This window comes from Prosopis cineraria, unplaced genomic scaffold (assembly GCF_029017545.1).
Source record: "Prosopis cineraria cultivar Desert tree isolate PC_DT_omini unplaced genomic scaffold, ASM2901754v1 PC2, whole genome shotgun sequence".
Lineage (NCBI taxonomy): Eukaryota > Viridiplantae > Streptophyta > Magnoliopsida > Fabales > Fabaceae > Prosopis > Prosopis cineraria.
Window position 1 is genome coordinate 13,934,655 of NW_026555333.1, and position 20,812 is coordinate 13,955,466.

Genomic DNA, 20,812 nt, shown 5'->3' on the forward strand with positions numbered 1-20,812 from the left:
CTTAGAAATATTTTATGAGTTTTTTGAGATTTTTTAACAATAATTTCTTTTTTATGAGATTTAAATATAATTTTTCCAAATTTAAATGTCTATACTCTGTCCGTAATTTAGTAATTTTCTTTTCCGCAAAAATCCGTACATAAAATATTATTAGTTCAAGGTGAATTTTTTTGGGATGTGAGCTGCATTATTATTTTGATCCCTTCCTCATAGTTCCTCCTTCTAAATTTATTTAATTGTACGCACTACAGCTTTTCTTTTGGGTGTTATAATAATTTTTTTTGGCCAAAGGGGTGTTATAATTAATTGAACTGACTCTACAAATAGAAATATATAATTCATTGGACTTTTTTGTTGGTCAAATAATTCCTTAATTGGGCTTAATTATGCCAATTTTGTTATTTTAGTAAAAATGTCCATAAAGAGTGAAAAACGCATCATTCTAACCGTAAATGGAATGGAATAGAAAAAGAATGGAATAAAAAAATAATTTTGTGGATATGAAGTATCTCTGGGAAAATTAATTTTGATGACTAAATTCAGAAATTTTTATTCCGAATTAAAGATTCCTCAGGGTACTAATAGAATTGATTCTTTTAAATTTTTATTAAAAGATGTGCTCACGCATTTAGTATTTAATCCTATTTTAATGAATATTACCTGACATCTTAAAGAAAAACACTTGTATGCAATAAAAAAAATGATAAATTCTCATAGTTGTACTCATAAATTTATGAGAGAATAATATTTAAAGCTCTCTCAAGATAACTTATTATAATGAGAGCCTATAAATTTTACATCACATATTATTTTATATATATATATATATATATGTTGTTGTTAAAAGTTAAACACTAACTTGTATTATTTGGTTAGAGTTTCTTAAAAAATTTAACAAGTCAAGATTCAAGATTCAGTTAATAGTTGAATGGATGAGAATGAAAACTTAAAAATAAAAAGATGTTTGTGTTTTCTAACTACTTATAATAGGAGAGGTTCGTATAAGTTTTAAAAATAAAAATTGAGATATCTATAATTAAAGAGAAATAAAGAAAAAGTCAGAATATTTTACTCTATTTTATAACTACATTTTAATTACAAATCTAAAAGTTTAAATGTGAAGCTTACGTCCTACTTTGAGTAAAACTTTAATTTGGCATGCTAGTTCTTACTTTTAAGTTTAAGCTTCTTGCGTTATCGGAGAATTTGATGTAAAAAGGAAACATGCATAATTGGTTAGTTTTAACATCAACGATGATGACGAGCTTTAATGCCCGAGGTTAGATCAGTAAATCTCCTATCAGCCTTACCGTGATGGGAAAAAGTCTTGATGTTAGATTTATTATATATCTTACAACAATAAAACAAAACAAAAATCATTCGTGTGAGGGATGGGGAGAGTTCTACCACTTGAAAATCAATAGGATTAGTGCACGTTTATTAGTTACGCATTGACACCATCAAAAGTCAAAACCATGATTTTGATAGAAGATATACAATTAAATATAATAATTTTGATGATTTTTAATATAAAACACCATTCTGCCTTTATTATAAGATACTTTTAATCATTTCATACATTTTAAAAAAAATTAATTTTTTTATATCATAAAAATGATATGAACTTTTATTTTTATCCTTAATTTTAAATCATGATACAATTACATTAAATACTATTACTTTAATTAAGAGAGGGTAAAATTAAAAAAATGTTATTTAATTATCACAAAGTACTATATTATTTAGATAAAAAATTACTTCTAAAACGTGTCATACAAATAAAATCAAGGAAGTAGGCTCTTATTAGATGTTGTCATAACCCAATCATTAAATTGTTTAAGGCATTGATTCACTGATTGGGTTGTGATTGAATTATAGTCAAGCCAATTTCAATTAAAATAATATTTTTTAAATACCACTTAAAAATAATATATATAGAAAAAATTATATAATTATTAGACTTATATATTCTTACAATGTCTGTACCTAATCAAATCAAAATATATAGATCTTTTGTATATTATTTATTCAATAACAAGCTATTTTTATTCATATTGACACATTAAAAATAACTGGATAAAAATATCTTTTATATATATATATATATATATATAAAAGATGAGTATCTAAGTTTTTCCTCTGATTAACAATATTTGTTCATATATATTATCATACAAGCCCAACACTATATGTTACAGGAGGCTTTAATAAGTAACTTGGTGTAAAAATTTCTGCGCATTTATGAAAATGCTGTTGCGTTTTTGTACGCCGATTTCCCTTTAATCAGTGTAGAAAGGCCTTTTTGTAGTAATGCAAATATGTGCTGTAGTATTTGTTCATGTTAGTCTCATATATACTAATATAACCTACTTAAAATATTATTTATTATCTTTTACAAATCTCCAAAATCATTAAGTATGTAGATTAATTGTTCAACTAAGCTAGTATATGTTGAAATATTTTTAAAATGAAAAGATGTCTTTTTTAAAAAGTCATACCTTTATAAATTAATGAGTTATGTCCTTATAAATTAAGGAATATTTTTATGAAAGGTTGTGTAAAAAGTTAGAGTCATCAATACCATGCATTTCCAAATTTTAAAGGCACTTTTGAAAGAATATAAACTTAAAAAGTGTCATTTGATGAAAGGAAACGTATTTCAAATAAATTCTACGTATTAAAAAGATCTTTTTTCATGGAAAGTTATTACAAATAACCTTTAGTTAATATTAATTATTAAATTATGCAGGTCCATGAACTAACACAAGGATGTTCATAAATTAACATAAAGTTATTCATAAACTAATATAAAGGTTATAAACCAATATCGATTGTAACTTTTAAGAAAGTTTTATTACTTAAAATGTATCATTTTAACACATCAATTCAGTACTTATAAATACCCTTCACCATCACTCATTTGGAATATCTAAAAAGGAGATCTATTGTGAAATTTATTGCTTTTATTCTTTGAGTGCACAATAGATAAAGTCAAATTATCACTTTATAAAAATTATTATTGTCTTAGCTTAAGTCTTAGTAATACAAATCACACTCCTAGGTCTTTATTGTATCATAAAGAAAATTCATCATCAACTCAACTTGTATCTAAAAATTAGAATAAGTGTGAGCAAATTAAGCTTAAAGAAAAGTGTTACTCACGTCTTGAAGATGATGTGAATAACTTTTTTCTTTATCTCTACTTTTGTCCTTGGGAGAGCCATACCTGCCAATTAAACAAGTTTCCATAACTAACCATAGCCACCAATAAATCATCTAATATTTTTTTTACCAACAATAAATCATCTAATATATATAATACTAAAGAAAAATCAACCGACAAATAAAAATGCAAAATAAAAGTTTTAGGTTTGTTGATTTTTTTTAATAAAATGATTGTAATCAATTGTCCATTATTCTGCACAATTTTGACCAGTTCTAATTTTGAATGATTTTTGGGAGTTCTATATCAAACATATGGTTGATTTCTAGCCCAACTGGTCTGGTCCAATTCTGATAACATGGCCCTTATTAATTATAGGATTTGCATTCCGTACTCATTAGTCTGATGAGCACGGCATGCTCATCATCTCAAGGTGATCTTGGCCCTTTATTTTACTCCAAAATAACTTTTGGCATTGATTTTAAATTAATTTCTAAATATTTTATATATTATATTTATGAAAATAAAAAAATTATTATTAAATCATGAGTGTCTAAAATATATCTTGGTAGTCAACTTATAAAAATTATAAAAAAAATTCTAACATTAAATTGAATTATCCAAATTATATCTAGATGGTCGATTTATAAAAGATGTGAAAAAATTTATATTAAATTGAACTATTTGGATTAAATATGTACTGATGAGATTAATTGTTAACAAATTTATTAAAAAATTAATATTTTTTATGCATTTTTATTTTGGTAAATATAGAATAAAAATAAAAATTTTAACATGGATTATCTAGGCTTTGTCATAAGTGATGTGTATGATATATAGTGCTAATCAATTTTTTTATAATTTTTATTTTTACAAATATAATATTTAAAATATTTAAAAATTAATTTAAAATTAAGATAAAATGAAGGGTGAAGATCATCTTAAAGGTGATGAGCACATAATGTGAATCCATTAATTATATTGTTAAACTGTTAATTCGTTAGGTAAACATCGGAGAAGTAAAGTATAAAAAGCATCTCAGCATTGACTTTGTATATGGGCTTGAGTGACTTGCCATTAATCAAGACCCAATCAAAGCCAATGAACACCAAAAATCTAAGCATTGTGAGAGTGACAGCTTAATTAATGATAGCCTACGTACCTTTCATTTCATTTTCATCCTTCTTAATTTCCTTCCATTGAAACATTACTATTAATACTATCAACTTCTCTCACACACACACCCAACATAGAGCATCACATCAATCAAACTATATATAATTTTTTTTTGGGGGGGGGGGTTGTGATCACTAATTAGAAGTAGACAATACAATATATACAATTCGTGGTCTAGCAAGCTAGGGAGGGGACCAAATAATTTTATTGATTTTCAAGTATGATGACTTGTGATTAATTTTATAGTTCACCAAAAATATTCATAATGAAATGTCATACCAAAAGCATGAAGCCCGACAGAGAGGGCAACATAAAAACAACGCCATATACATGCCAACAAAGTTAAATTTAAGTTTGAGTTATATAAAATGGAATAACAAACGAAATAAATGTTTAAATTAAAACGCATGCATGACTTAACCAAATCAAATCCATTATGAAAAGAAATTTACAAGAACCGAGTGAGTTTTACATACATATTTCTAAAAGATTATTCTATATGGGTGTAGCGTTTGTCAATAGACTTTTACAAAAATGTGCTTTAATTTTGATGAACACCAACTGATCAACATTAAAGCATTTACTGACGAATGAAGTTCTTCTGATGCAATTAGCCAATTAGAGAAACATACATCATGTAATTAAACTGTATACACTAAAGATGAACCATTAATTTGTCTATTAATTAGAAATCAAAAGTTTCAACAACATGCCTTCCATTATCACCAAGCAACACTATAGCCGAACCATATGTAAGTGTTTGTTTGACTTTTTTCCCAATGAAATAACTCATCTAGATACAGTGAAAATGCATGTATATATAGCTAGGTGGAAGTATATTTTAAATTATCATTATACATAATATAATATTTTATGTCATATTCAAAAATCACGGACAGCAAAACTCTAATTTCAATCACTAACAAGAATTCAATCTAACCAAAAAAAAATTAATTTCTCATAGCATGATGAATTAAAATTTGAATTATTTATAAAAAAGAATGTCTGCATTAAATATTTAACAGCATCTCAAATGTAATTATCTCCAATAAAAAAAACGTATAAGAAATTAAAAAACTCATTTCAGTCTCCATGCAAAGCATTGGTAACTGGCCTGATTTGTCAAAAAGGTTGAATATATATTTAGTTGTATTAAAAGCCTTGGTTACCATTCATAACTCACAACTTGCTTGCCCTGCCATTGAGCATATGTTTAAGGTTGAATTATATATTACTCTCCTAAATTTTAAATATTATATATATATATATATAACCTCTTTAACCTTTAAAATTTTACAATGAACACCCTTTAATTCTTTTATTTATATAGATAAACCTATATAATTAATTTTATACATTAATTATTTACACATAACTTAAAGTTTAGAGACATTATCTGTATATCAATTAAAGTATGGGGGGCTTAAATGCACACAAAAATAAAGTTTAATAAGGCATATAATTAATAATTAGGAGTTATTTGTATAAACCTGGCTCAATGAGGTTTATAATTAAGTTGTAAATGTTAAGAGAGTTATTTATATATGATTTAAAATTTAAGAGAGTTGTGTGTAATTTAGCCTATGTTTAAATATTTTGAGTTCTTTTAAAAAGAATAATTAAATTCACAAAGAATAATTTACTGGAACTCAAATGCATCTATACAATTGTCAAAAATATTAGACTTATATAATATTCAAACCATATAGATTTTCATCTTTAATGTGTGCCAGCGTGCCTAGTTGGGAGAGGAGAACAACAATCAAAGAAAAATAATATGATTTATAAATAAGAACAAATCATATCATTTATAAGTCATCAATTCAAAATATGTAAAACTTTCCGGATATAATTTACCTAATTAAACGAAAAAATCATCATAAAAAATAATCATTCCTTGATGCGACCGTAGCAGCCTGATGATACAATTAAAATGATAAAAAAATCCTCATTCACTGAAAAAATAAAATGATTAAAACAATGATGTTCCTTTCAAGTTTCAACGATGTGACAAGTTGACACACACGCACACACAACACGTAGCGCTTGAGAAAAAAGTAATTAATAAAGGCATAGTATGTGGTATTTCAATGGCGAAAGATGTATGTGATCAGTGCTTACCAAGTTGTTTTTGGATTAATATTCAATTATAATGGCATCGATTGTCAAAGACTAAATTCAGATTCGCAGCCAAAAGCGTTGAAAATTAATATTAACTCCGGAAAAGGACAATAGGGGGTTCACAATTTAATGAGATATGTTTGACATAAACAAATATATATTCATATAAATTTAACTTATCTATTTTTTCAATCAGTCTCCCTTTCAAGCACTGCAAATAATAATAATTTATATATAATAGCTTGATAATAAATATCAATGGAGAGGCCCTGCCGTTGAACATTTTTTATGCCCACATTTTGTTTGTCATTCAAATCTGAATTATTAACCACGATAAATCGAAAAATTAGTTAATAAACAATGCCGTCTCGTTTTGGATATACGATCCCGTTCTTTTCACAGACCTCATCATCCAACCACAAAATATTTTATGCATTTATAGTGAATAATTATGCGTGAAGAAAGATTTAAGATAGTTATTAAGTTGACACGTTACTGGTTTGTTTTCTACTCAAATCAAAATAACTGAGGTTTTTCGCCCAATACTTTTAACTTATTTTCATATTTAAATTCCGCTTACTTTATTATTAGAAATATTATGTAGAGTACAAAGTGTATATATATATATATATATATTCTTTGTTAAAAAATATAAGATATTTTTAACCGAATCTCACATCCCAATAAAATAATTACCGACTTTTAAATTAATTCTATTTTTTTATATTTACTCATATTAAATACTTTATAATAAATATAAAGTCATTTATTAACAGGGGTATTTTTAAAAAAATAATATAATTATACTTTAAAAGATTTAAAAATATATTATATTTTTAAATATCTAATTTTTTAAAAAATATTTTATATTTTTTAATGAAAGAAGTATATATTTTAGCCAAGAGTACAAAGTGTGTATAAGGTTAATAAAAATGAGAGCGTATATGTACGGGACAATGCAGAGATATAGATAGACTTTGCCAATCACGCCTGTTATTTCCTATCAATAAATAATATTTATGAATAGTCAAGAAAATTTAGTGACTGAATAAAATCTAAAAAATAAAAGCTCTTTTAGTGTTTTGATCTACCAAAGGGACATATAAGAGGATTTGTATTTACTCATATTTGGAACTTTTTGACAAAATTTTTGCAACCATGTTAGAGATGGTGGTCGAATGAGTGTAAGAAGGTAAAAATTAAAATTAAAATCAAGAGTTTGATTTTCACTGTGATCCGAATTTTAAAACAATTGCCCAATTTATGCCGAGCAAAACTTGACTTGATTATAAATTTATAATTGGGTGAGATGACTATATTAATATTTATTCTCTCTAATCTTATTTTATAAATTATTTTTATCAATCTCATCAATATCAATACAATAAAAATATAAAAAAAAAAATAAGTAAAATTTTAAATATAACCCATAAATAAAAAATAAAAAATAAAAATAATATAATATTATCTTTTTTGTTTTTTTTCTTTTGCTTTTTAAAAGTAGCTTGAAAGTTTTAATTTAAAATAAAATAATTTCATCAATTAATAATTTATAAAATAATATATATGATGATAGGATTATATATTTTTGGCTTTTTTAACACGAAAAATGAATAAATTATTTATGATTACCTGGCCCCCGCCAGAAATGCGAGAACGAGAACTATCATTATCTATACCTATTGTCAGTGTGGTCCATTGGATGATGTAGTTTTACCGTGCCCAACAGTTTTTCTTTATTTTCCTTTTTTTTATATTAAAAAAATGAGATTTTCATTGAAAAAAAAAAAAATTGTGATCAGGGACACAGTGAAAAATAGTTTGTGGATGTGGGGCCGGTAATAAAAAATTGGTATGATCCCTATAATTAAATCAAAAATTTAATTTACATAAAATTGAAAAAATTGAGGCATGCTCTCTCTATTTTTATTTATAAATTATTTCTACTATATTTTATAATAATTACAAAAAACTTTAAACTTTATTAATTAGTTTTAAAATTAAAACAAGTTTTTATCTTTACTTTTAATAAATATTCTTAAATTTTATTATTAATATTTTATTTAAAATATTTAATAATATAAAAATATAAAAAAACATTAAAAATTAATAAATGTTTTATAAATAATATTAATTTTTTTATTTTTTATTTTATAAATAAGATAAGAGGAATATTTGGCTTTTTGGTGTGCCTGATCAATATAAAAAACCGTACGCAGGCAGCATTTCTATCAGGACATATATGGAAAACGACGCCGAAAAGTGCTATGGCGGCGTTTCTTAATTAAAACACTGCCTCTGGTGGTGTTTGTTGGGAAACACCTCCTCTAAAGATGTCTACTGAACCAAACGGGAGGCATTTTGTCACGGGCTGAGAGTCTGGCGCAGCACACGGCGCCCGTGCGGCGTCCTGAAGGACCCCATAATCCTCAGGACAAGCCTTACCACGTACGGATCACACTGGTTTCGCCCTGCCATGGGCTCATCAGGGAGGCGGCACTAGCCCCCGACCAGTTGTGCACACAGTCCGAAGACTGAGGCAGAACACCCCCAATGCTAATGTCGCCCCCTTTACCCATATTGTGCGAGGCTAACCAGCGGACCGTTCATTATCTTGGTCTTTACACGGTCACGGAAATATCATCCGTGACATTCTCCCACACCCAATCTAGCACGCCCTCGTGCTAGGGGAGAACGACTCCGCCCAAGGATCGTACGTACAGTACTGCCACAAACACATCAGCTTACTTGCTGAGTGGCCACCCGAGTCCTGCACTCTTCGGACCTACTCGCACCCGCGAGCCAACAGGAGTGGAGTCGACAACGGCCAACCATCCCGCCCGAGTCCCCACTTTTGGACCCACCTGCTCGGAGGCCTTTCTGGAGCGGTGCCGAGGCCGACCAGTCCCAACGTGGGACCCCACGCGCACACGGCAGTAAAGTACGTCCTGCTCTGATACCACTCTGTCACGGGCTGAGAGTCTGGCGCAGCACACGGCGCCCGTGCGGCGTCCTGGAGGACCCCATAATCCTCAGGACAAGCCTTACCACGTACGGATCACACTGGTTTCGCCCTGCCATGGGCTCATCAGGGAGGCGGCACTAGCCCCCGACCAGTTGTGCACACAGTCCGAAGACTGAGGCAGAACACCCCCAATGCTAATGTCGCCCCCTTTACTCATATTGTGCGAGGCTAACCAGCGGACCGTTCATTATCTTGATCTTTACACGGTCACAGAAATATCATCTGTGACAATTTGCCTGTGAAACGCCTCCAAGGGAGGAGCTTTTCCCAAACGAACTCAACAGGGAAAATTCACTCCATCGATAAATTGGTGGGAGCATATTCTACACTCCCAAGGATGTGCCTTTTTTCTATAATTTTAAGTAGTTTTTAATTTAATTTTTTCTACTTTTTTTAATTTTATTTTTAATTCATGTTTAATAATTTTTGTAAAAAAATATGTGCAGACTCTGAATTTTTGTACTTGTGATATTTGTCAAGAAAGCTCTAGCGTCTGGGTTAGTAAAATTTTTATTTTATAAATATGTTTAAATATTTTTGTTCCATATAGTTAATTTTTTTATTCCATTTATGTGAATGTTCAAAATAAATAAGTGATGTTATAAAAATTTGTGAACGTATATGTAATATTATATTTAGCTAGTTTTTTGTTGAATTTCATGGAGGTGTAATACTAAAATAAATTAGGTAAAAAATATTTGAAAATAATATTTTAATGGATAGAAATTATATTCATTAATCATGGAAGAATTATGTTTGTTGATTATGACAGAAATATCATAAAACTTAAATTTTTTTGGTGATGGATAGATTGTGGATTACTATGCCTTGAACTACTGAAACATATTTAAATGGGCTAGAAATATTTTTATATTTTGCAATGTCATGTGAAGATGGAGTTGAACTTGATCTTTGTGTATGTCTAGCATGATATGCTAGAACACTTGATGTTAAAACAATTTCCTTGAAATATGCATTTTGGGCAATACATGGGGTGGCACGTGATAGGGTAGATGGATTTAGAGATGTCTCAGCAAGAATTGAAATATTAGTTTTAGTGTATCAAGAAGATCCTATTATAATATAGTTCATGATATATTTGAAGTGCTACAAGAAAAAAAAATTTCTAATGAAGTAGATGGTTGAGATTCATTATTTTTGAATCAAACAGATGAAAAATTTAAATTTTTTTATAAATTTTTAAGAGATGAAGAGCAACCTTTTAATTTACACATAAGAACAAATCATAAATTAAAGAAATTTCTCGTATTTACAGGTAAACTGTATTTCTACTATCATATTGTAATGTTTGATTTTTTTAATATGAGTGAGACTAATCAATTACTCTTTATGTTTAAAAATATAAGATATTTTTGATGAGTTAGATATTAAAAAATATAAGATATTTTTAATTTTTTGATGTATAATTATTACTTTCTTTAAGTATTCTTATTGATAATAATTTTATATTTATTATAAAATATTTAATAAAAATAAATATAAAAAAATAAAATTAATTTAAAAATAAAAATTATTTTATTAAAAAAATAAAATTTAATTAAAAATATTTTATATTTTTTAAAAGAGAGTATAAAGCAGAGGGTTGATATGCATGTTCATTTTTTATATTATAAGATTTTATCATAAAAATGACGATCCTCTGGTCTTCTGACATAAACCCAATGAAGCAAGAGCGAGACAGCCAAAATTCTGGAGATTTTCAACTCCTTTTAGAAAATATTGAGACCATTCTTGACCATCTGATCAAGTCACCCGGATTAACACGATGACTTTCATATACAGTATTTTTATACTTAAAGTATTCTCACAGCTGGTAATTAAGAGATTAATTTTTTAAAGAATTTGAGCCTCGTCCGAGGGATTGTCCTTTCTTGAACAATGTTTTTCTATATGCATTTCAAGAAATCGAATCTTACAAATGCTTAGGGGACTCACACCGTTACATAAATTATTTTTTAACTGCTATTTATATGATTTTTATGAATACAAATAGTTTTTGCATAACTTCATGCAGTTTTTGCATTACATACGCATGTAATTAATCTGTTTATGTTTGGTTTTGATTTCCTCCCTCTACTCTGAATTGTTGGCTCTTGCCTAGCTTCAATGCTATGGCTTCTTTGCTGGTAAAAAAAAATCTATTAAATTTGTTTAGTTATTGATTTGAACCTGAAATTAATTCTTAAGGTGTTAAATTTCCATTCAAATCATGAGAATTAATTGTATAATTTAAAAATATTAAAGACTTGATTGATAAGGTAATTTTGAGAACCAACAGTTTCATTATTCCTAATCAGTATTAATATCTTAATTAACTACTCTTCCTATGTTCATAATTTGAGTAGAAAGATAATGACACAACTTTACAATAACAGCAAGAGGCTATATATATATATATATATATATTAGATGAATGGATGGCCACTTGGATTTTTCTTTTCTTTTTGGACCAAAAGACTCAAAGACAAAAATTTAAACACCGTCTTTTCATAATCATGGTGTTTCCTGGCTTTTATCAGATAATCTAATCACCCCAACTGTCATCGTTACGGCAACAAATTGGTAGAAAATATTTCACACAATTAACTATAAACTAAAATGTTAACTAGCGAAACTTTACGACAATATCTATTTCTACATCACTAATTTTAAGCCTCGACTTGTGTGATTTTACATATATTTTTTTTAATAAAAAAACTAATACAAGGCAAGCAACAAGTCATATGCATCAATCTTAGCATCTTTCTATTATTATTCATAAGCCCCATGATTTTTTTATAAAAATTATTCAATTATTTTGAAGAAAATTTGATTTTTTTTTTAAAGAGGTTTGAAGAAAATACCGGGGTTTGGATGGGAAGCTTTTGCAGTTGCAGCCATGGAAGTTTTTACGTGTTAGTTAGGAAGTCAGACAGAAAACGAAGAAACTGCAGGCGTGGGCCCTCCTCCTACGTGGCCCTGCACATCAATTTCGTTATCTTTGCTAAACCCTTCGTCTCATCATCTCTCTCTAGCTGTTTTTCCGACCTAAATTTCTCAACTAAAACTTTCTAATTTTCATAATAAAATAATTTTAGCAATAGCATAGATGCTTGCGTTGCTGAAAATTTGTCTGATTTGTTTGACCTTGTACGTTGTCTGAGAATAATTTTTAATAATAAAATTTGAAGATGTTTATAATTTCTAGTTTTTTACCACTGCTCTCGGTGAAGTTTCAAATTTAAAAACAGAATATAGGAGAAATTATTTGAGAATATTCTGGTTCTACATAATTTTATTCTTGAAATAAAAACTAAAATGCCCAGGGCCCTGCCTGTACGATAACAAATTGCACAAATACATCACTTTCCCAACGATGGCGCTTCCCATCTACTTACTTGGCGGGCACAGTGCGAGATTTGTCGCTTCTAGCTTTGTCTACACCACCTTATTCCTTTTCAGGTCTGCTTATTTATTTATTTATTAAAACTTGAAGATAGAATATATGAAATTCATTTTAATTATAAACCTGAAAATATCCCCTATGCATATCAAAATTTATACTCACAGTTATTGTTGTTAAACTCTATGTTCATTTTTTAATTTTATTATTTTTATATTTTTAACTTATAAAATTTTGTTAACTCGATTATAAGTTTAAATTAAATAAAATTTGGTTAAATTTGTGAGGTAACTTCTTGAATTTATAGTTTTTATGTTTTTAGTTTATATAATTGTATTAATTCACTCATAAACTTGTTGAATAGAGTAAGTATATATTATATAAAACTTAATTTATAGAATCAGGAGGACCTAATTTAATAAAAAATAAAACTCAAAGAAATAAAAATTAATATTAATAAAAAAATACTAAAAATAAGTTGTCATATTTTAAAATTTTTGTTTTGAGTATAATAATCTATAAATGTAGATGCATTTAACTTTAATGATATATGCTTAAATTAAATTATGATCATATTTTATATTTAAATTATTTAATTATAAACTTTTAAAGGTTATTTATTAATAGATATAAATACTTATAAATTTATAATTTCAGTTTATGTTTTAAATTTATATTCCTATCACAAATTTACTTAATCTCTCAAGTTTAACAACCTTACCTATAGCATGATCGAGAAAATTTAAAATAGTAAATAAATAGTGAAACTATAATACATTTTACGGCAACGATTTATTCTGTTTTATTATGTAATAGCTCTTCCTTAAATTGTAAGTCTTTAAATTCACACGCATAACAAAAACAATAAAAATATAATAAAATATAATTCTATTTCTACGAACCCAAAATGTTTTTGAGCTCGTACAAATTAGTCATTGTTATTAATGTAAATATTATAATTTTTTACAGTAAAAAATGTCTGAATTATACATAAATCAAGATAAACTTCAGGCCCTAATTTAGTTGGAAGCAAGAGCAAGAGAATGAGATCGTTGTCCGTCAATATTTTAAAATGTCTATTACAAAACTATAGTTTGAGAATTTTTAATACAAAAATAATTTAACTGTAATTTAAACTAAATCAACTTTATAAATATTGGGAGAGAGCGCTTGCGAGGCTGATTGACATATATACTAATCTTTGGATCAACTTTACATATTTTATTTTGAATTCCAATTCCAATTGATATGAAATGAAGTGGAGAAAGGGACGTCCAAATGCATCCTCTGAACCCAAAAAAAAAAAAAAAAAATGCATCTTCTGATCACCCTCTCTCTCTCTCTCTCTCACTAATCTCCAGTGTTCTCCACTCTGCACCCTCCACCTTCTCCTTTTGTTTGTGTGGTCTGTGAGGCTCTTGCTATAAGAGACCCCATTAGGGTCCGATCCCCAATCCTCCTTCCTTCTTTCAAACTGTTTCAACTGTCGCCGTCCGATTTCCCCCCTGCCGGCGCAATCTCAGCCGTCCTCCCCCCCCTCTCTCTCTCACCATGCCTTCACTCCACTCACTGGCTCTCTCCTGCTCCTGCTCCTTTCTTCCATTGGTCGCCTCGCCGATTTGTTCCCGATCCTATTGGCCCGTCTTCCGTGCCCAACTCGCTGCTTGATTGATTGCTTTCTACTTTCTCGCTGCTTCCCACTGGCATCGTTCTGCCTGTGTCTGTACCTCTACTTCATCGGTTTTGCGGCGCTGAGCTTGCCGTGTGTGCTTCCACTGTTGGTCAAATCTACTTTTGCTTTAGTACTTCTGGTCTTTGTTTAATTTTGAAGGTTATGAACCGATCTGCATCGGGGAGTTGAGACATTAGAGTTCGGGCCTGAAATTCCGTTTCTTGAGTTCCGAGCTGCCCAAGTTATTGGCCTTCTGAGGTGTTTTGCTTCGTTTCACTTTTCAATGGCCATGGACGATCGAAACGTGAGGAGAATGAGCACCGGCTTAACCGAGGTGGTCCTGGAACTTGTTATGGCTTTTATTCACGACCCCAAAGATCGGGATGCGGTTTCTCAGGTCTGCCGGCAGTGGTACGAGATTGACTGCTTGACGCGAAAGCATGTGACGATTGCTCTCTGCTACACGTCCACCCCGGACCGTCTCCGCCGGAGATTTCCGCACCTGGAGTCGCTGAAGCTGAAAGGGAAGCCGAGGGCGGCCATGTTCAATTTGATTCCGGAGGATTGGGGAGGATATGTGGAGCCTTGGGTAAAAGAGATTGCTAAATATTTTGATTGTTTGAAGTCGCTTCATTTCCGTCGCATGATTGTGCGGGATTCCGATCTTGAGCTTCTTGCGCGGTCACGGGGACACGTTCTTCAAGCTCTTAAACTCGACAAGTGCTCTGGTTTTACAACGGATGGCCTTTACCATATTGCCCGATCTTGCAGGTAAATACTGGATTATGGTTTTGCGTACGTTTTCTCTTTTTCAGATTTCGTGGTTGTGTTCGTGTAGAATCTGATGGCCCTTATCACTAGAATTTACTGGATTTCCTTTTTCTTTTGCTTGATTTAAATCAATTTTGTTTGCTTATCATTAGTATGAAATATGTATGCGATTTTTTGGGTGTAATAAATGCATGATTTTTGTAATAATTATTAGAATAAATTTGAAGGTTCCAGTCAATCAATTTAATTTCATACTGCGAATCACAGTTGATTGACTTGCAGCTATGTTGTATTTCTTAACGTATGGGTGAGGATAGTTGCCTAAAACTGAAGTTGTATGTCCTGTTAGAGGAAGAAGAGAAGGTATCAGTGGAACATCTCTAATTGAGTGAATACACTGAAGTCCCACCCAGCTGATTGATAAAGTGGTTTAAGTGTTTGAGTTTCTTTTCTTCGTAAATGCATTTCCTTTCTGCTGGCATTGTTACCAAATTGTCGTGAAGCTGGATTGCGTATTGCCTACCTCCATCTTTTGATTCCAACCTCTGAGATTATATTTTGGTTACCATTTTACGTATACTCAATGTTTAACTAGCAATGCCAACTCTCCTCGTTCTTCTGCAAATGAACGCTCTGTTCTGTTACGAGTACGTGGTATTTCAAATTGCGTCTTCGAAATTGATAATCGTTCTTTTGTATCCCCTTTATAAGAAAACGTGCCCCTTTAAGCTAGCACACTGGTTGTTTATTATTGCATCCTGTGGCATACTTGATTGGATCATTTCATGCTGCGAGAATTTGCAAAGCGATAGAAGCTATTATGGTCGAAGCTTCTTTATTTCTGAAGAAGACGGAACGCCATATCTGTCTGCTTAATATGATGATACGTATTTTTGATACCGGTTTCGGGATAATTATAGTTTATGAGTGATGGCTTGTGAACATGAGCTGAACTTTTGAACTATCTGCAACATTTTCTCTTCAGTTGTTACTGTAAAGAATTAAAGATTGTCAAACAGGTATCTTTCGCCTATGGCTGCCTTGATCGAACTTTGGTGCGGTAGAAATAACCAAGGCAGCGCATTCTTTTCTACAAGCCGAAAACTTAGCCTGCCTTTTGGGGTGACGATCGTAGTTAAAAAGTCTGAAGGGAAAGAGAAATGAGACCTGTAGGAATAGCAAGCAAAAGATAAATCTATGTTTGAAGAAGAAGAGAAAAAGTTGCCTCATTATTTATAACGCTAGGTTTTATTGGATATGCAGTGGATTTGAATAAATGGCTTTGAAACATCCATTCCTATATTGCATCTGTCATCCCAAAAGTACAAAATAATTTTTTTTTTGGTTTTAAGATTTGACTCCGACTTGAATCTATTCTTTGGACATAATTGAGTAAATTGATGCTACACATATTGTTGTTTAATCTCATTTCACTTTTTGAGCGATGCCTGTTTTAACTCTAATATGATCATTTTTATGTTCTGGGCCTAACCTTCCCCTTTCAAAAAGTAGTATAGTTTGCTTTTTTTACGTGGGCTCTGAATAATTTGAATTTCTATGGATGAATGGATGGATGCTTTTGTTACGTTATTATCATATTCTGTTTCTAATTAGTCAATTAATTCTCAGACTCATTGCCAACCAGTTTCTCTCCCCCATTACTTCTTCTGTGTCCTCTTCCATTCTAAGTCTATGCTTAGTTCACTCATAGATGGCTATTTTCTTTTGTCAGGAATTTAAGAGTCCTGTTTTTGGAGGAGAGCCAAATTGTTGAGAATGATGGCGAATGGCTGCATGAACTTGCTTTGAATAATACTGTTCTTGAGGCTCTAAATTTTTACTTGACAGATCTTATCAATATCAGAATTCAGGACCTTGAACTGATAGCAAATAACTGTCGCAACTTAGTTTCCGTGAAAATTACTGATATTGAGATCCTGAAGCTTGTAAACTTCTTTCGTTCTGCATCTGCACTAGAAGAATTTTGTGGAGGCTCCTATAATGAGCAGCCGGAGAAGTACGCTGCTGTACCATTTCCCGCAAAGTTATGTCGATTGGGTTTAACGTATATTGGAAAGAATGAACTTCCAATAGTTTTCCCTTTTGCATCCGTTCTGAAAAAATTGGATCTCCTATATTCGATGCTGGATACAGAGGATCATTGTGCGTTAATCCATAAATGCCCCAACTTGGAAGTCCTCGAGGTAAATTCCCGAAAATTTTCCTCACTAAATTTGCTTTGCTTCGAAATTTTTCGTTATGTCCAGTCTTGTATCTGCTTCCACGCGTTTCTCCATAAGCATTGGAGTGTTTGAACTCCTCTATCTGGACTATAAAAGCATGAAAAACTGTAGGACGTTAAAGTCGGTTATAATATGTTACATATTAATGTAGCTTAACCCACATAAGAAATAGCGCATCCCAAGCCGAAGAATCTTCAATCTATCATAAGTATATGCAATACAAGACTCCCTAGATTAAGGCTTTCTACAGCTTTATCTTATTATATTCTACGTAGTCGGATGTTTCCTGAGGGACTTTTACATAATGGACGTTGACATTTTGGACACTGTTGTTCTGATTGCCCTTAGTTAGACCAGTTCTCAGTTTTAATATTTTGAATGAACTTGCATGTTTCCTTATTGACAGTCAAGGAATGTAATTGGTGATAGAGGACTCGAAGTTCTTGCGCAAAGCTGCAAGAAGCTCAAGAGACTCAGGATTGAGCGAGGAGATGATGAGCAAGGGATGGAGGATGAAGAAGGTGTTGTTTCTCAGAGAGGGTTAATTGCTCTGTCACAGGGCTGTCCAGAACTTGAATATTTGGCTGTTTATGTATCCGACATTACAAATGCATCCCTGGAACACATTGGTACTCACATGAAAAACCTTACTGATTTTCGCCTTGTCTTGCTAGACCGTGAGGCAACCATAACTGATTTACCTCTTGACAATGGGGTGAGGGCTTTATTAAGGGGTTGTGATAAGCTGAGAAGATTTGCTCTGTATCTTCGCTCCGGGGGCTTGACTGATGCCGGCCTTGCCTATATTGGGCAATACAGCCAAAATGTGAGATGGATGCTTCTGGGTTATGTAGGGGAATCTGATGCAGGGCTTCTGGAGTTTTCAAGGGGCTGCCCTAGCCTTCAAAAACTTGAAATGAGAGGCTGTTCTTTCAGTGAGCATGCATTAGCTGTTGTGGCCACACAACTGACTTCTTTAAGGTATCTATGGGTGCAAGGGTATAGACAATCTGCATCTGGGCGTGATCTTTTTGTAATGGCAAGACCCTTCTGGAATATCGAGTTGATTCCTTCTAGAAGAGTTCTTGTTACTTATCCAAGTGGGGAATCTGTAGTGGCTGAGCATCCGGCGCATATTCTTGCATACTACTCTCTTGCAGGACCAAGATCAGATTTTCCAGATACCGTTGTTCCTTTGGATCCAACCGCATATGTTGAAATTTAGAGTTGTACATACCAACTTTTTCCTCCCTTTTCCACGTCCTTTTTTCCACTTGAAATCTTGTCTGCAAGTATCTGCTGTCTTTTTTTAGCTAGAGGGTTTCATTTTCCGCCGTTATTTCCAGACATTATCAGTCTTGTAATAAGCTTGTGTTCTTTCTCTCTTTTGATCCGGAAACGCTTCCACTGCCTTGTGCATGTAGTTTTCTTCAGTGAAAGATGCTCAATTTTGTGAATAAGAAAAATAAGGCGTGCTTTTGTTCATCCATGGTTTGCCGTTTCGTTTGTGGCTTTGGTGTTTTTGGTATGCGATAACATAAAAACTTGTCATTAATGGCACCATTAGCAGAAGCTACAAATAGGCGTATCATTAAGGGAGAATTTCACTCAGGGCCTCAAAATGAATTTATTTACTATGAGGGTGCAATACATTTTGAAAATGCACTACCCGAGGTGCTTCAATATAATAAATTTATAGGTCTCAATTACTGAAATATCCAAGTGCCTTTTTTTTAGTTAGGTTTTTCAAAGAAAAACGGGGGTATTGTGGTTATTAATACTAAAATTTTGTTACACTAAAGTGAGGTACTTAAAACCAGATCGGTTAATGAACTGGTCAAGATGTTGGATTACGGGTTAGTGGTTGAACTAAGGGGTAGCAAATCGGTCATGATTAAAATAATATAATTTAAATAAAAAGACATTAACTATAAAAATATCCAACCAAATTCAAGATTAATTTTTAATATAAGATAGCAATACAACAATAATTATAGAAATATAATTACTCAAAAGTTTAACAATAATAAAAAATAATAATGGACAAAAACAATTAGAAATGCTAAACAACAATAGACAAATTAACAACAACAAATAATGTAAAAATCACTTATTCTGAATTAAAAATACAGAGAAGGAAGAGGCATGGCAATTAAAAAACTAATGACTAGACAATGAGAAAATTTATTGAGAGAGATATAGGATAGTAATATTACAACAAGTTTTGCTTCATAGTAAGAGAGAAGACAGCTGAGAGCGACACGAATTATGCATCATGATCATGGTGAGTTTTGCACTTTTGCTACACGGCGAGAGAGATAAAATTCGAACTAAGAAAGCCAAGAGCCCAGGAGAGAAATAGCGGTAGAACGGGTAGCGATGATAGTTGATGATCGACGGGTGGGGTTCAATTTGATCTAGGACTAAGGATGAGTCTTCAGAGCTAGTGGGAGTGGGGTTCGATTGAATTATTTCAAAATTCAAAAACAAAACTAGTGAAGCTTTTTTGCTCTTTTTCTTTTTAAATTTTTTCTTTTTTAAAAAAAACTCCCAAAATGTCATATTTTGGGGATTTTGAAGGGCAAAAAAGAAAAAGAATTTTTGAGGTTTTTAGAGGGAAAAATATGTGACACAGTTGACCCAACTAACCTGTCGAGTTATTTGGTTTACATTGAGTTGACCCTGGGTTGGTTGGGTCATACTGGGTTACTCACTGATTGGGTTAGGATGAAAATCAGACTGGTGGAGAGGCCAGGTCACTGGTTCAAAAGTTGACCTAGCTAGTCCGATCTATTTTTCCATCCAATGCATTAACGTGCCTTGAGCTTGTAGTGCATGTTTAGAATGCATTGAACCTTAATAGCATATAAGTTTATTTTGAAAGCCTCGAGTGAAATTTTCTCTTTCATTAATTTAGTTTCAATTTTTTTCCTATAAGTTGAAGGAAGGTAATCCAAATAAGCAAATTTTAGTATTTCCTCTAGTTCCATCTATAAAATATCTTTGAGAAGATTCATTTAGTCTCATTTATAAATTACAGTGCAACTTTTTAAATAATATTTAAAAGGTATTTTTAAAATTACCCTTCATGAAAAAAAAAATTAACATAACATCAGTTTTTGAATTTGTTACATAGGAGCATATTTAAAATTTTATATATTTTTATTTCTTATATTTTTTTATATTAGTATAAATGAGTTTGGTATAAATGATTTAAAGAAGAATGGAGGAGTATATA

At 31.1% G+C, this 20,812-nt stretch overlaps 1 protein-coding gene across 1 annotated transcript; it reads left to right on the forward strand.

Annotated features, from left to right (window-relative positions):
• The first annotated feature begins 14,226 nt into the window (after positions 1 to 14,226).
• LOC129303103 (coronatine-insensitive protein 1-like) lies at positions 14,227 to 19,059 on the forward strand. Its single transcript, XM_054942151.1, has 3 exons — positions 14,227 to 15,331; positions 17,064 to 17,535; positions 17,981 to 19,059. The coding sequence occupies exons 1-3, from the start codon at positions 14,844 to 14,846 to the stop codon at positions 18,797 to 18,799; spliced, it is 1,779 nt and encodes a 592-aa protein (XP_054798126.1). The 5' UTR covers positions 14,227 to 14,843; the 3' UTR covers positions 18,800 to 19,059.
• Positions 19,060 to 20,812: the final 1,753 nt, after the last annotated feature.

What these genes read in the sequence shown, in the direction of transcription:
- LOC129303103 (XM_054942151.1), top strand. Translation starts at nt 14,844, where the DNA reads ATGGCCATGGACGATCGAAACGTGAGGAGAATGAGCACCGGCTTAACC. An exon ending in CATATTGCCCGATCTTGCAG is followed by an intron (nt 15,332 to 17,063) that starts GTAAATACTGGA and finishes TTCTTTTGTCAG; the next exon opens with GAATTTAAGAGTCCTGTTTT. An exon ending in CCAACTTGGAAGTCCTCGAG is followed by an intron (nt 17,536 to 17,980) that starts GTAAATTCCCGA and finishes CCTTATTGACAG; the next exon opens with TCAAGGAATGTAATTGGTGA.